The sequence below is a fragment of the Oncorhynchus masou genome, chromosome 33, assembly GCF_036934945.1.
Source record: "Oncorhynchus masou masou isolate Uvic2021 chromosome 33, UVic_Omas_1.1, whole genome shotgun sequence".
NCBI classification, from domain to species: Eukaryota; Metazoa; Chordata; class Actinopteri; order Salmoniformes; family Salmonidae; genus Oncorhynchus; species Oncorhynchus masou.
Genome location: NC_088244.1, coordinates 34,624,587 through 34,642,615, shown reverse-complemented (window position 1 = coordinate 34,642,615; position 18,029 = coordinate 34,624,587). Strand labels below are relative to the sequence as shown.

Below are 18,029 nucleotides of genomic sequence, written 5' to 3'. Positions count from 1 at the left end.
GCATAATTTGAATGACAGACACATCAGGGTTGCCAATTAAGGTGGTGCTCTTCAAATGATAATGTTCTGCTTGTAGAAAGTGGAAAAAGTCCTGCTTTGGAAGTCAATATTTCTCAACCATCTGCTCAAATTAACTTACATTTTTATCAGCGAATAAAACATTTAGTCTGCCTATGCCCTTATTAAGCGAAATGTTAAAGCCAGCATCCAGCAATCCTGGTAGAAAATCTGTGTTGTTAAGAATTGGGGTAAGAGCAGGGGTAAGTTTGGACTTTCCCAAAAAACATTGAACTGACCTTCATGCTTTGAGTGTGTTAAGTGAAATGGGATTATTGCAGTGATCTTTTACAGGCTTTAACCTTCTGAAAAATAAAATATCCTGTATTTTGAAAAAGAAGTCTCAATATCTAACCAAATAGAGGAGTCATCATTTGTGATCCAGTCAGAAATATAACAGAAGTGGGCACACCACTGACAAAACCTAATATTGGGAAGATCCAAGCCACCCGTAGAACCTGGCAGCTGCAGTACTGTCAAGTCCTGGCTTGTGTTTACTCCATATGAAGGAACTTAACCAGCCACTTAAATAGTTTATTACCTTATTGGAAAGTAAGACTAGGATCGTTTGGATTGGGTAAAGTAGTCCAGGTCAAATGTTAATTTTCAAGCGGGATTTTCTATCCAACCATGAAATCGGAAGAGAGTTCCAATGCTCCAGATCCTGTCTTATTGTATCGAATAGGGGAACAAAATTGGCTTTGAACATTTGCTGGAATATAGGAGTTACAAATATACCCAGATATGTAAAACCTGAGGGGGGACATTTAAAAGGAAAGGGGGAGAGGCAATAGGTAAAGAGGGAAGACAACCAAGTGGCATAGCCTCTGATTTAGTTAAATTAATTTTGTAGCCTGAGAATTCACGGAGTAATTCAACAGTATTAACAAGAAGTCTCAGGGCTAGAGATGAATATCAAAACATCATCAGCATATAAGCAGATTTGATGATGAACGTCACCAATGAGCAGACAAGAGTAGGGGTGTTAACCCTGGTGTCCTGGCTACATTTCCAATCTGGCCCTCATATCATCATGGCCACCTAATCATCCCCAGCATCTAATTGGCTCATTCCTCTTCCCTGTAACTTTCCCCCAGTTTGTTGCTAAATGAGAATGTGTTCTCAGTCAATGTACCTGGTAAAATAAGGGTTACATAAATAAATACAATTATGGGTACAGCTGGGATATTTGTTCGGGAACTTTGGAAGTTGATAACATCTCTACTATTTTTTTTTTGTAAATATGCCTGTCCAGAATTTGATCCCTCAATTAATTCTGGATGACACACTTGTAATACAAATTGTGAAAATAAAACCAGTCCACCTTGAATTGGTAGTGATGCATTATATAAAACAAGGAAAACATACAGTTCACTTCGGTTTTTTATAACACACTTACAATTTCACAATTATTTAACTATTCTATGTAGTCTAAATATACATGCACTCACCTCTCAGACTTGAAGTTGCTTCATTCAAGTGTATGCTCTATGCATTAGTGTCTGGTTGATAACACTGGTGTTCATATAAACTAAACCATGTTAACTTGGCATTACATCTCTTGTTAAATAAATGTTTTATTGTTGACATGATTTATATTTTATCAGTTGTTTGTCATGTTGCTTTGTGGAATAGCATTGCTAGGGGACTACAAGTAGCAACATACTGTACTGCAAGAACATGTTGGGAACGGTCCATGTTTCTATCGATGTTTTATAAAAAATAAAAGTAATGAAAAGCTACATGACACTGGGAGACTTTTTATCCCCAATATTGGACGTGTTTCACATCAAGCTCTCTGAAATGTTTCAAGTTCAAGATAAGGTTAGTGTTTCAGACAGAAACACTTGATTCTAATACTTGCTGCAGCGTCCGTAGTAGCTGAACATGATCCGGTCTATCCACCTGCGATACTTTGACACAGCAGTGTAGACTCCTGGGTACTTGGCATCGGCACAGCCCATCCCCCAGGAAACCACACCATAGATCCGACCTTCACACACCAGTGGGCCCCCAGAATCTCCCTGAAACAACAGACAAACAAAAGCCTGGAGTTTAGAGACACAAACTATTCTGTACCGTGTGCAATGGCAATCAATATTTGGATGCCAAATTCGATTTTTCTAGATATCCTAAAGATTCAAGGCATGTTTGGCGGACCAAGCTTAAACCTACTCCCTCGACTAATAGCCATGCTTAATGGAAAATATGTATTAAACATGATTTTTAGTCTAGTATTAGGTATAATCCGACCCATAGCACTAGAAATGGTAAAACCCTATCCTAGTAACTATAGCGTGGGTCCTACCTTACACGCGTCCTGTCTGCCAGCGCTGTAGCCTGCACAGATCATGTTGGATGTGATGTTCCCATTGAAAGACTCACTGCTGTTGCATTTGGCTGTGGAGACGATGGGAAGTTTGACTGTGCGCAGGGAGGAGGGTATCTGTCCCCCACTAGAGCTGGTGAACCCCCAGCCTGACACCCTGCACAACCGCCCCTCTGCCACCGAGGCACTCTGGCGGGGCAGCGGAGCGATGGACACATAGCTATTCAGGTAAACTGGAGCTTTCAGCTGAAAAGAGATGGAGACAGACACAGGAAATGTGGGTCAGGTTAGGTTTGAAGAAAAAAACTTTCTGTCCTTTACCAAGGCCTTCAAAGAGTAATAAAACACCTAATGATGACATTTAACTAAGCCTTGAGTGAAAAAATACAGTACCAGTCAAAGGTTTGGACACACCTACTCATTCAAGTTATTATTTTTTTTTTTAGAATAATAGAATAATAGTGCAGACATCAAAGAATTGAAATAACACATATGGAATCATGCAGTATCCAAAAAAGTGTTAAACAAATCAAAATATATTTTAGATTCTTCAAAATAGCCACCCTTTGCCTTGATGGCAGCTTTGCACACTCTTGGCATTCTCTCAACCAGTTTCATGAGGTAGTAACCTGGAATACATTTCAATTAACAAGATGTGCCTTGTTAAAAGTTAATTTGTGGAATTTATTTCCTTCTTAATGCATTTGAACCAATCAGTTGTGTTATGACAAGGTAAGGGTGGAATACAGAAGATAGCCCTATTTGGTAAAAGAACAAATCCATATTATGCCAAGAACAGCTCAAATAAGCAAAGAGAAATGACAGTCCATCATTACCTTAATTAAAAGACATGAAGGTCAGTCAATCCAGAACATTTCAAGAAATGTGAATGTTTCTTAAAGTGCAGTTTCAAAAACCATCAAGCGCTATGATGAAACTGGCTCTCAGGAGGACCACCACAGGAAAGGAAGACCCAGAGTTACCTCTGCTGGAGGATAAGTTCATTAGAGTTACCAGCCCAAATAAATACTTCACAGAGTTCAAGTAACAGACACATCTCAACATAAACTGTTCAGAGGAGACTGCGTGAATCAGGTCTTCATGGTCGAATTGCTGCAAAGAAACCACTACTAAAGTGCACCAATAATAAGAAGAGACTTGCTTGGGCCAAGAAACACGAGCAATGGACATTAGACCGGTGGAAATCTGTCCTTTGGTATAATGAGTCCACATTTGAGATTTTTGGTTCCAACCATTGTGTGTTTGTGAGACGCGGAGTAGGTGAACAGATGATCTCTGCATGTGTGTTTCCCACCGTGAAGCATGGAGGAGGAGGTGTGATGGTGTGGGGGTGATTTTCTGGTGACACTGTCAATGATTTATTTAGAATTCAAGGCACACTTAACCAGCAAGGCTACCACAGCATTCTGCAATGATATGCCATCCCATCTGGTTTGTGCTTAGTGGGAATATCATTTGTTTTTAAACAGGACACTGACCCAACACACCTCCAGGCTGTGTAAGGTATATTTTACCAAAAAGGAGAATGATGGAGTGCTGCATCAGATGACCTGGCCTCCACAATCACCCGACCTCAACCCAATTTAGATGGTTTGGGATGAGTTGGACCGCAGAGTGAAGGAAAAGCAGCAAACACGTGCTCAGCATATGTGGGAACTCCTTCAAGACTGTTGGAAAAGCATTCCAGGTGAAGCTGGTTGAGAGAATGCCAAGCGTGTGCAAAGCTGTCATCAAGCCAAAGGGTGGTACAATTGGTATAGTATACTACATAGCCTACCTAGATACTACAGATATTACCAGTATTTCTTCCTCTCTTTTACCTTGATAAGCATAATATCTGCGTTGTTCGTAATCTTGTTGTACTGAGGATGGGGTATTAAGAGCTGGGGTATGAAGAACTGTTCAGTCCCTTCATACATGCTTATTGAATAGTCTCCTGCTACTATCATAATTTGTTCCACCCTTTAAAGGAAAGAGACATATTTGTATTACTTCCAAGTTAATGCAGAGCCAACCATGGAAACACACAGTAGGCCTTATTGTATGTGTTGACAAACTGGAGGGAATGACTGTTCAGCAGTCTAATTATTTTTCATTCACCAGAGCATAACTGTAGCTCAACCAACATAGTTAAAAACAAACTAGGGTAACACTTTGCCAATGACCATATATATGAATGGACAAAGCCATCAATCACATGACACCATAAATCCCATGTGAAGACTTCTTCTGGGTGCAATTTTATGAGTCACAGTATGAGATGTTATAAAACCGGTTATAATGGGTGTTAAAAATGACTGTTCATGTCCATTCAGGCTGTAAATGCATCAATTTCCTCCTTAACTCAATTTAATGGCGAGAAGGCGGGAAGAAAATGATGAAAATATGCATACTTTCTTTTTGAAACACCATTTTTCATCACCATGCTGGAGTAGCTAATGCTACTTCCTGATGTTGCGCTCCGCATTCAGCCAGGGGTAAACAGCAGACTGCTGCAGTGTGATTAGCTGAACGTGATACGCAACATCTAGCATTTCTAGGCATTAGCCACTCTAGCATGGTGGCTAACTCATTAAATTTCATGGTATCCAATTGTTTTTAGTAGCTACTATCTTGTCTCATCGCTACAACTCCTGTACGGGCTCGGGAGAGACGACGGTTGAAAGTCATGCGTCCTCCGATACACAACCCAACCAAGCCGCACTGCTTCTTAACACAGCGCGCATCCAACCCGGAAGCCAGCCGCACCAATGTGTCGGAGGAAACACCGTGCACCTGGCAACCTTGGTTAGCATGCACTGCGCCCGGCCCGCCACAGGAGTCACTGGTGCGCGATGAGACAAGGATATCCCTACCGGCCAAGCCCTCCGTAACCCGGACGACGCTAGTGCGTCCAAAATGTATCCAAAACCCTACAAATTGTGCGTCGCCCCATGGACCTCCCGGTCGCGGCCGGCTAACACAGAGCCTGGGCGGGAACCCAGGGTCTCTGGTGGCACAGCTGGCGCTGCAGCACAGCACCCTTGGCCACGGCGCCACCCGGGAGGCCCCTGCAACCCTTCTTTTGACCCTTCCGATTTCAGCAATATGATTATCTGACAGAAGGGCTCTTAATGACTTTTCATTGGATCTTCTTTGTGTCAGTAAATCACAATAACATAGCTGAAATTTCATGGACAGTTTGGAGATCCAATGACATGTTATTGAGAGCTCTCGTGCCAGGGAATCATATTGCTGAAATCAGAATAACAGGTGGGAAATAAGATGGGAGAAGAGATATTGGCACTAGCTACAGCAAATAACATGGATAACAATAATGTTAATTTGCTTGAGTTAAATAACGTGTATTAGCATGAAAAGGTAATTGTGTTTAATGTAAAAGAGAATGTTAATGTGCAATGTGCTACAGAGTTTTTTACTTCCACCTTTAGCTAGTAAAGTTAGCTATTTAGCGCTAGCAGATTGCTAGATAGCTAACGTTAGCCGTCAGTGGGTCAGCGAAATGCTGCAATATAGCTCACCAGCTAGTAGTCCTAAAAAAACTACATGAGTTAGCATTTTCTACCTCTGGTTCATTAGCCATTCCCGTGGTGGAAATTATTAGAGAAAATAATGGGGTTTTAAGATATACGTCGAAAATAATTTGATTTAGCTTTAGCTAGTTGTAGTTCCATTTCTCTGACAGTTAGTTTACCACAGACCTTATTTTCAGCATGTATCCAAAACCCTACAAAAAAAAATAATAATTCCCCATAATCTTTTCCCAACGAGCCATAGCGAGCGGAGTTAGCCTCCGTGAGTGCCTACAAAAAGACACCATTATTATCTCTCTCTATTGAAACATAAACCAACTAGTCAATTACCTGATTAGCAAGCCAATTTTTCATGATATAGCAGTCATTGTTACTGCAGCTTGCACATATTCATTTTTCACAGCTGTCACAAATCCTGTTGTGTCCCATGCAAAAGTTGGTTTTGTTATCCATTTCGTTTCAACATTTTTCTGTATTTTTTGGCAAGCTAAGTACATCTGTGCTCCCATTTGCACGTTTCTCTTGGAGATCCTTTGAATGGTCAAGGTTTGTGATATTCTCAACTCATCCTGTGTGTATAAGCCCACTTATCACTGTTTTATAACATCTCAAAATTAATGTAAATGTACTTGTCCTTGCACACCATATGACATGGTTGTGACGCCCATCATTACTTCAATGTAATACGGGTTGGTAAATTACATAACACCCTGTTACAAAATCTGGTATCTTGACTCTTATGCAGCATGAGTTGTCATGCTACATAAGAGTCATACAGACTATGTAATAGCAGTTTTTATTAGCAGTTGACAGAGCATAAGACAACAGGATGAACCGTCATCTTTAACAACTATTATAACCGGTTTCATAGCATCTCACACTGTGACTCATAACTATTTAAAAGTACTTATGACAGCTTATGACAAATATTAAAATGTGTTATATATCTGTTATAAAGGCTTAATGAATGCATGCATAACAACACCCACAGTCACATATTACCCCCCCCCCAAAAAGTGTCACAAAGGTCTCTCAGCCATAATTGCTTGCATCACAATATCTGTCCTAGATTCCATTCTTTAAAAAAAATGTAATATGCATAAAAATGTACAGACATAAATCTTGCCTTTTGGGTTAATGTGTAAATCCACTTTCCCGAACAAAAGCTTCTGTGTTTTGGTGACAGTATGTAAGTATGTCGATTAGCCTCTGGGCCCTGGGATGCTTGAGTCAGTTTGCTGTGCCACAGAATCACGGCACAAAACCTCTTATTGTGAGCTTGGTGCCCCTATCGCTTTCAGGCACTTGCTCTCAGCCTTGATACGTTTCAGCTGGGACAATCTGATACCTCTCCATGGACCTGCTAATGGACTTGACTTACACACACCCACAGACACACTCACGCCCGCCCGCACGCGCATGCATGCACACACACACCACACTCACACACCACATGCGCACATACAAACACACTCTTATGGATGTCAAGTCAAGCTGCCCTGTGTCAATGAGTCTATTATATTGTTTCCCAGTTCCTGTATAGTGTACTTTTGAGGCCACCGTAGCTACATTATTTCCCATCAATACTAAGTTACAGAGTGAGTAATGCTGTATACTATAGCTATATCATATCTGACCTGGTTAATTTTGTCATGTTAGATCAGGTTTGCGCTTGCGACATACATACTGTACGCGGGGGGGGGGCATGAAAATGAACTCACCCTATAGTACAATGTGCTGCTGTGAGCACCCAGTATGCATTTATCAAGGATCCTCCACAAAAGTGTTGTCCTCTAGTTGACTGTATTGATACAATGTATTTGATGGAATGTGGTGCAGGTGCATATCCTCCCACTATACGCCCTTGTATCAGCTCCTGGCCTGTGATATAAAAAAACAAAACATAAGGATATAGTACACAACACAATCACATACGGTTGTAACAGTTACTGTGGCAGCACACACCTCATAAAGACAACATCATAAGGTTTTATGGCACAGATGCTGTACAGATCAATAAAATCCAATCTCAGGCATGCACAGAGTCAATATCAATCACATTTCACTGTGGCCATTATAGAGTGTAGCCTCTCATGTTGGTAACATGTTTTGGGGGACAATATTGAATTTGACCTGGATTGGATCTTATTTTCCATGACATGCTTTGTTTTGCTTGTGCTGTTTCTGTGTATATCTATACATATAAAGCATCTTGCGAAGACTGTTTCTGAGTAATATCCCTCATTTTACTGTTGTCTGTTTACTCATCATGTATAGGAGAGGATAAGATAGAATAGGATAGATTACAATAAACTTTATTTTACCAGGGTGAACTAAAGTCTATGTACTACATTAACTAAAGTTTATCTGCATCATACTTGCCACATTTTGTCTTTTTTGTATTGTCCTAGAAGGGGAAATTGTCTAGGACACACAGTCTATGTACAGTATGTATTTAATAAAGTTAACACACAGAAAACCCAGGTTTGAGCACCACCCACTGGGCAAAAACTGGTTGAAACAACATTGTTTCCACGTCATTTCAACTAAAGAAATCAACGTGATGATGTTGAATCAACGTCAAAAAACGGATTGGATTTGAAAAAATCATCAACATAAGGGAGTTTCAACCTAAATCCAAGGACATGGTGACATTTGTTGTTGATTTCACGTTGAATTCACATGAGTTGACGACTCATCCTAATGTAAATCAAAACTAGAAGTTGAAATGACGTCTGTGACCAGTGGGTAGAGACCAGACAGGAACTGAGATCTCTCTATGGAATGAAAGCCAATGCTCCATTACGTTTCTGGATATTGATCCTGTCCCACTCTATAATTAGACAGTTCCGTGTAAGAAGCAGCAGGAAAGGTAACCCTATACAATATGACCCAGCACGAACTGCACGTTAACGTTCATTGTCACGAGTCTTGCCCTGGAGGCAGAACTGAGCGGTTTCCACTAGATGGTATGTGGTTGTCCCATCTAGCTATCTTAAGATGAATACTCTGGAGAAGAGCGTCTAATAAATTATTAAAACGTCAAATATAAATGCAATGGGCGAGCTGCAAAGTCAGAATTGGCTATTCATGGAAACAAAAATGTGCTTTTGGCCATCATTTAAGGTTAGGGTTAGGCATTAGGGATAGCAGTGTGGTTAAGGTCAGTGTTAAGGTTAGAGTTAAAAATCAGATTTGATGACTTTGTGGCTCTGCCAGCTAGTGAACACTCTGCAGAGCTGCCTCCAGTACAGGAGTCATCCCAGTAAATGCCAAGCTGCACAGACTGCACCCTTATTCTGGTACAGTATGTGCTTGAAATGGACAATGACTGTGTCCTGTCTAGCACAGTATGAGAACTAGCACGTTCATGACATACGTAAGTCTATGGAACTAAGACCTAGGGAACTAACACATAATGAACAAGAACTATAAGGCACAGAGAGCATGTGTTTGAAGATACTAATCTGAAACTACATTGATTTTAAGTTCCATGGCTTAATAAACATGCGTTGCTTCCATAGTTTTTCAATCCAACGGTATAACTGAAATGCATGTTTGAACTTGGATACATACAACGCCTCTTTCCTGTAATTGATGTGTGAAAACATTTGCTAGTGTACAAATGCATTATTGAGCATCTGTTAAAAAAGAAGTTAAAAATAGTACGAGAAGAAAATCACCTCATGAGTGTTTGGGTGGAAAAGTAGCTGGTCAATAATTGTTTGGTCAGACAAATAAGTCAGACATCATAACTTGCCTTTTCAGATGAGAGTGAGCCTGACATTTTCGATAAATGACTCTTCCCATTTTGGACCTCAGCCATAACTGTCAACGTGATTTCATTTCTAAATTAGGATTCCTAATTACAAACAAATCAACTGTAGCAATAATCATCTCTAGATAAAAAATGACAGTGACAAATAATTGGCAAAAAGATATACCCCTTGGGACTATGACATCAGAAACAAGAAATACAGAACATAGAAAAACTGTTAAAAGTTTACGATATTATGACCATAATGAGCAAATTCTACTATAATCCTTTCTACATTTTTTACCTTCGTCTTTTCACATTCAATCATAAAATCAGCATTCAATGGACTAGTCATCCAAGCACAGCCATGTACTACAACAGTAAATTAACCAGAAAATAGAAAATGAAACATTTGCTTACAGCTCACAGCAAGGAGTTCCAGAAGTATACATAGTAAAACTGAAGGCAGGTCCATGCTGAAACAAAGGAGAGGCCAGACCAGGCAGAGACGTTCACCTTGACCTGTGCTACACTAATCCAATCTTAAGGTGAAGGGATCTAGGAACTCAACAGTATTCTCAGGTTTCTTAGTTCCGATGTCCGTTTCCATGGCCACCCTGTCGTCCTGGAACAATATATACAGTGCATTCGCAAAGTATTCAGACCCCTTGACTTTTTCCACATTTTGTTACATTACAGCCTTATTCTAAAATGTATTAAATAGATTTTGTTTTTTTATCAAGCTACACACAATACCCCATAATGAAAGCAAAAATAGGTTTAATAAAGAAATGTTTGCACAAAAAAAATTCAAACGTAAATATCACATTTACATAAGTATTCAGACCCTTTAGTTAGTACTTTGTTGAAGTACCTTTGACAGCGATTACAGCCTCGAGACTTCTTGGGTATGACGCTAAAAGCTTGGCACACCTGTATTTGGGGAGATTCTACCATTCTTCTCTGCAGATCCTCTCAAGCTCTGTCAGGTTGGATGTGGAGCTTCACTACACAGCTATTGTCAGATCTCTCCAGAGATGTTCGATCAGGTTCAAGACTGGACTCTGGCTGGGCGACTCAAGGACCTTCAGAGACTGAAGCCACTCCTGTGTTGTCTTGTCTGTTTGCTTAGGATCGATGTCCTGTTGGAAGGTTCTCCCATCACCACAGAGGAACTGGAGCTCTGTCAGAGTGACCATCAGGTCCTTGGTCACCTCCTTAACCAAGGCCCTTCTCCCCCGATTGCTCAGTTTGGCCAGGCGGCCAGCTCTAGGAATGATGGATGCCACTGTGTTCTTGGGGACCTTCAAAGCTGCTGTAATGTTTTGGTACCCTTCCCCAGATCTGTGCCTCCACACAATCCTGTCTCGGAGCTCTACGGATAATTCCTTCAACCTCAATGGCTTGGTTTTTGCTCTGACATGCACTATCAACTGTGGGACCTTCTATAGACAGGTGTGCCTTTCCAAATCATGTCCAATTAATTGAATTTACCACAGGAGAAACATCTCAAGGATGATCAATGGAAATCGGAGCACAATTTCGAGTCTCATAGCAAAGGGTCTGAATACTTATAAGGTATTTCTGTTTTGTCATTATGGGGTATTGTGTGTAGATTGATGAGGAACACATTGAATTGCATCAATTTTCGAATAAGGCTGTAATATAACAACATTTGGAAAAAGTCAAGGGGTCTGAATACTTTCCGAATGCACTGTAACTGAAGCAGCAGCGTAAAGCCTACACCCCCTGGAATAACCTGTACTGTGACCTTTTCAGTCTTTTCTAATGATTAGAAAGGAAGAAATGTTAGGCGGCTGATTGCTGCTGGGCTCGGGAGATGTTTTTCTCTAGTTTCTCAGGGACAAAAGGGCAATTTCCACAGAAGCAGAGTGATGCTGAGACTCAAATTTTTCACTTTAAAATACATGCCAAACATAAAACCAATGATTGCAAAGTTAAACAAACCATACAATTCTATTCACAAAGACTAATTTGAACAATTTCCACTGAACATTTTTACAAAAATCCATTTACTTGAAGAACAGCGCAGCTGCGAAGTTTGGTAACAAAATGACGGTTTGTGCTGTCTGTGCCGTCATTCTGTTACCAGAATTTGCATCTGCACTGTTCTTCAAGTAAATGTGTTTTTGTAAAATGTTCAACACACTGGTGTAGGTGTAAACACTCTGAATGAATGCAACAACCTGCTATGCGTTTTGTCTTGACCTACAACTGATTGAATTGAGGCCTATATGCAATACACTGTCTTACCATAAGATCACCCCTGGTGAGCGTTTTACGGCTAAAGTACTACCAATGTGTATGAGAAATGGGCTGTACCACCAATGTGTATGTAAAATGGTCTGTACCACCAATGTGTATGAGAAATGGGTCAACTTCATGTCTTAATGAAAAAGAGAGGGAAGAGTGATGTTTTTCAGCTCCTCATCATTATTGTGCCTTATCTTATTGATCTCTACTGTCTGGAATGATTGACTACCGTTTGACTGCGCCGCAGCAGTGTACTGCCTCAGGCTTGGCCCAGTACATCTTCCCAACAGGCCTAGCTAGGGCATCATTAAAAATGGAGCACAGAGCATTGACAGGGCTCATCAGTGACATTTTACGCACCCTCTCTCTCTGCATTTCTCTCTCTCTCTTTGTCTCCCTCTCTCTGTCTCTCTCACCAGTGCCACCTTCCCCTGGTGGACCTCCTGACCTCAGCCAGCTAATGGCCCTCAGCCAGCAAATTTGCATCTGACACTGTCTGACACAGCATGCAACCTCCTCCCTCGCTCCCTCCCTCCGCTGCTCATCCTCTGGGTGCTGACCAAAGCTGTTTTTCCATGGTGCAAGGGCATTACCCCATCTTCATATCCCTGGGGTCATGGATAATTGGGGTCAATACCTTATTAATTCTGTCAATTCAAGAAGTAAAACGGAAATTCCAATGTTCCTTTTTGTAAAGAAAATTAACTGGAATTTCAGTGGAATTTACCCAAATCCTACCTGTCTGGATGACGGTGACCTCACTGTTTTGACCCCTGACCTGTAACAACATTTGATATCGAGATGAATTTACCTAACAGTCCAGCTCAGGTGTCTGTTATTTAAGTTTCTGTACCAGATAGATATCAGTGGACCATGCGCTCACTAAATTCCAGTTCCGGAATCTAAAAAGGTCAAACGTAAATGCTCTGTTAATTCCTTCTTACATATACTCTAATCGAGAAAGGTTTTGTGTTTATCTTGATCTACATTGGGACGAATTATATGAAATCTTAGAAAGTTGATTACACCCTAACATGTGCATAGAGTATTCTATATATATCCTTTATACTGTAACAGAACCTTCTGGAAAAATATATACAGAATCATGACTGTATATCATTATACACAACGTATCTATATAATAACGTGATATCACTAACACAGTGGCAATCAGGAAAGAACATCCTTGAGCATAATGTACTGCATAATGCTTTCTTCAAAATCTCTATTATTTCCTTTATGAATATGTGGAAAATATTGCAAACGTATGCTGTTGAATTGCAAACATTGTGATATATACAGTAATGTGACACGCTCTACTTTTCCTTTCAGGAAAAGAAGAACATGATCTCAATAAACCCAATTTACCGTAAGAGCATAATTGGAACAGGGTGCTACAAAGGCCCATATATAAAGCAGAGTCATGAGCCACTGTCTGCCCTTGGACCACCTCAACAGCCATTAGTAAATCACAGTCCTTGGTGTAAAGTACTTAAGTAAAAATACTTTAAAGTACTAAGTCATTTTGGGGGGTATGTACTTTACCTTACTATTTATATTTTGACAACTTTTACTTTTACTCCACTATATTCCTAAAGAAAATATGTACTTTTTACTCCATACATTTTCCCTGACACCAAAAAGTACTTGTTACATTTCGAATGCTCAGGCAAGACAGAATTATGATCCAATTCACGCACCTATCAATATAATGCGTTGTCATCATCACTACTGAATCCGATCTGATGGACACACTAAACACAAATACCATGTTTGTAATTGATGCCTGAGTGTGTTCGAAAAATTCAAATAATTGTGCCGTCTTGTGTGCTTAATATAAGAAATTTGATGTATAGCATTTACTTTTACTTTTTACTTTTACTCAAGTATGACAATTGAGTACTTTTTCCACCACCATACTTAAATACATTTAAAACAAGATAATTGTAGACTTAAGTAGTACTTTACTGGGCATATTTTACTTTTACTTGAGACATTTTCTATTAAGATATATTTACTTTTACTCAAGTATGACAATTGTATACTTTTTCCACCACTGGTCTTTGGTCACAACCATCAAGCAGAAGAGGGACTGATAGCGAGTGGCTTAATAACATACTTTATAGGGATGGAGAGGTTAGTCTGCGTTACTGTCACAGCAGTGATGAGCTCTATAGGGAACTGTCAGATGTTGTTTTGTCAATTTGTGTCAATAGGCTTGTTCATTCAGGAGCTCAGGCCTGGTTTGTAACAAGTATATTCACAGTACAACTCCTCAGTCCTCCGTGTATTTTTGAGTAACAAAAGAGTTGGCTTAGAATTGACCTACAAAACTGTTTCTGTCTGTTGGGAATTTTCCTATCAAGGTTTGGAGTATAGAATCAGAGATGGGATCAGACAACAATGTAAACGGTTATCACAATGACACTGTAACTATAGTGGATGAATATATAAATTCAATAATTCCCCATTTTTTCAAAAATCAGAAATAATATTTTGGTCTCCCATACCATTTTATTGGATTTTCAACATTGCACAAACTATTTTCCTTTTTGAAACTTAGGTTTACAATTCTCTTAATGTTTTATTTGGTTCCAAATGAAACATTCAAAGAAAAGAACACCCTTGGATCAAACATGTGGGAGGTTCAATGATGCTGTGGGGTTGCTGCCTCTGGTACTGGGGGCCTTAAACGTGTGCAAGGCATCATGAAATCAAGGTGTTTTGGACTCCAATGTTCGACCTAGTGTCCAAGAACTGGGTCTCCGTCGAAGAGTATGCATCTTTCAGCAGGACAATTACACCAAACCCATTAAAAACACCCAGGAATGGTTAAAGAAGAAATTACGATACTGTCTGTTCTGTAGTGGCTAGCGTTGAGTGCATGTCTGAATCACATTGAAAGCAGCAGTTGGTTGAAGTCACCCCTCAAACTTTGCAGAATTGGAGCAGTTTTCAGCACAGCAGATGGCCAAGCTTCCAGTAGAAAAGTGCAGCAAGCTCATTGATGGCTACAATAAGCATTTATGGGCAGTTATCTTGGCCCTGCGATAGACTAGCATCCTGTCCAGGTGGTGTACTTGTACATCCAGCTGCCTCACTCTTCAGAAATAGGATGTACTGTAGGCTCCTGCTCCTATGAGCCATTTCATCTGTCAAGGGTACCAATATAAACTGAACAAAAATATAACATGTAAAGTGTTGGTCCAATGTTTCATGAGCTGAAATAAAAGATCCCAGAAATGTTCCATACAAACAAAAAGCTTATTTCTCTCAAATGTTGTGCACAAATTTGTTAACATCTCTGTGAGTGAGCATTTTTCATTTGCCAAGACAACCATCCACTTAACAGGTATGGCATATCAAGAAGCTGATTAAACAGCATGATCATTACACAGGTGCACCTTGTACTGGGTACAATAACATGCCATTCTAAAATGTACGGCTGTCTCAAGTTTTGAGGGAGCGTGCAATGGGCATGCTGACTGCAGGAATGTCCACCAGAGCTGTTGCCAGAGAATGTAATGTTAATTTCTCTACCATAAGCCACCTCCAACATTGTTTAAGAGAATTTGGCAGTACGTCCAACTGGCTTCACAACCGCAGACCACATGCAGACCATATAAAAATGTCCCAGCTCTTCCATGGCCTGGATACTCACCGGACATGTCACCCATTGAGCATGTTTGGGATGCTCTGGATCAACATGTATGGCAGCGTTTTTCCAGGTTCACCCAATATCCAGCAACTTCGCACAGCCATTGAAGAGGAGTGGAACAATGTTCCATAGGCCACAATCAACAGCCTGATCAACTCCATTGTTTTGAGCAGAGAACAAATAACAAATATAGTACTCGGAAAGGTAAATACTTCTGAATGCGTGAGTGTGCCTGTTTGTGTGCAGGCTGTAGTAGGTTGACGTCCCGTCCCGTCCCCCCCCCCCTTGGGTTGCGCGTGGCGGAGATCTTTGTGGGCTATACTCGGCCTTGTCTCAGGATGGTAAGTTGGTGGTTGAAGATATCCCTCTTGTGGTGTGGGGGCTGTGTTTTGGCAAAGTGGGTGAGGTTATATCCTGCCTGTTTGGCCCTGTCCGGAGGTATCATCGGATGGGGCCACAGTGTCTCCTGACCCCTCCTGTATCAGCCTCCAGTATTTATGCTGCAGTAGTTTATGTGTCGGGGGGCTAGGGTCAGTGTCAGGATTTGGCCAGGGTTGTTCCGTGTTTTGGTCACTAGATGCCCCCATTGTGCTTTTTGACCTTATGTTTTTTCCCTTGATCCCCATTATTATTTGCACCTGTGCCTCGTTTCCCCTGATTGTATTTAAACCCTTTGTTTCCCTCAGTTCTGTGCTCTGTGTTTGTATGTTAGCACCCAGCCCTAGTGTTCTGTGTACGCTTGTCGATTCCGGTGGACGCTCTTGTGGAATTCTGTTTTTGAGTATCTCTTGAGGCTTTTTTGTGCTATACCTACCACCTTTTGGATTTGCCATTTTGTATTGAAGGACTTCTCTTTTTACTTTATTAAATACACCGTCTTAAGTACTGCTGTGTCTGCCTCATCTTCTGGGTTCTGCTGACTATTCGTGGCTCAGTTGGTTAAGTGACTGTTCCTCACTCCGGAGACCCAGGTTCGTAACTGGGTCCTGACAGGTCAGTCTGTTATATCTGGAGTACTTCTCCTGTCTTGTCCTGTATGAATTTTAAGTATGCTCTCTCTAATTCTCTCTTTCTCTCTTTCTTTCTCTCTCTCAAAGGACCTGAGCCCTAGGACCATGCCTCAGGACTACCTGGCATGATGACTCCTTGCTGTCTCCAGTCCACATGGCCGTGCTGCAGCTCCAGTTTCAACTGTTCTGCCTGCAGCTATGGAACCCTGACCTGCTCACCGGACGTGCTACCTGTCCCAGACCTGCTGTTTTCAACTTTCTAGAGACAGCAGGAGAAGTAGAGATACTCTTAATGATCGGTTATGAAAAGCCAACTGACATTTACTCCTGATGTGCTGACTTGCTGCATCCTCGACAACTACTGTGATTATTATTATTTGACCATGCTGGTCATTTATGAATATTTGAACATCTTGGCCATGTTCTGTTATAATCTCCACCCGGCACAGCCAGAAGAGGACTGGCCACCCCTCATAGCCTGGTTCCTCTTTAGGTTTCATCCTAGGTTTTGGACTTTCTAGGGAGATTTTCCTAGCCACTGTGCTTCTACACCTGCATTGCTTGCTGTTTGGGGTTTTAGGCTGGGTTTCTGTACAGCACTTTGAGATATCAGCTGATGTAAGAAGGGCTATATAAATACATTTGATTTGAAATCTAATGCAAAAAGAGCTGTGATTAGCCTAAGTCCATCCCTGAATAACTTTTGTATGTGACATCTTACCATCATCAACAAAGGTGTCAGGTCTTTTAGAAAAGGTTCTTATGACCTTTGAAGTCCCTGTAGTACATTTCCATTGAACAGTGTACAACACAACAACTTCCATTATCAGACTAACATTGTTAGTTTCAACGTTTTGTTTTGACATACATCAGGTGTAAAACAGTACAGTGAAATCAAATTGTATTTGTCACATGCGCCAAATACAACAGGTGTAGACCTTACCGTGAAATATTACTTACAAGCCCGTTTGATTAGTTTAGTTGTTCGGCATTCTTATGGCTTGGGGTAAAAGGTGTGAAGGAGCCTTTTGGACCTAGACTTGGCGCTCTGGTACCGCTTGCCGTGCGTCTATGAATTGGGTGACTGGAGTCTTTGACAAATGTTTGGGCCTTCCCTCTGACACCGCCTAGTATATAGGTCCAGGATGTCAGGAAGCTCGGCCTCTGCAGTGCCTTCCGATCAGATGCAGAGCAGTTGCCATTCCAGGCGGTAATGCAACCGGTCAGGATGCTCTCAATGGTGCAAATTAATGTAGGTGCAAATTAATGTAGGATAATGTAACACATTAGATCTGGTAAAAGATAATACAATGAAAAAAAACATGCATATTTAGTTTTTTTTGTACCATAATCTTTGAAATGAAAGAGAAAGGCCATAATGTATTATCCA

At 40.8% G+C, this 18,029-nt stretch overlaps 1 protein-coding gene across 1 annotated transcript; it reads right to left on the bottom strand.

Moving 5' to 3' along the window:
• Window positions 1–1,437: 1,437 nt before the first annotated feature.
• zmp:0000001088 (trypsin) lies at window positions 1,438–12,124 on the bottom strand. The gene is made up of 6 exons (XM_064956075.1): window positions 12,108–12,124; window positions 10,118–10,179; window positions 7,662–7,821; window positions 4,228–4,369; window positions 2,366–2,632; window positions 1,438–2,081 (listed from the first exon to the last, which is right to left on the bottom strand). Exons 2-6 carry the CDS (start codon window positions 10,170–10,172, stop codon window positions 1,911–1,913), a joined length of 795 nt encoding a protein of 264 aa, XP_064812147.1. The 5' UTR covers window positions 10,173–10,179; window positions 12,108–12,124; the 3' UTR covers window positions 1,438–1,910.
• Between the last annotated feature and the right edge of the window lie 5,905 nt (window positions 12,125–18,029).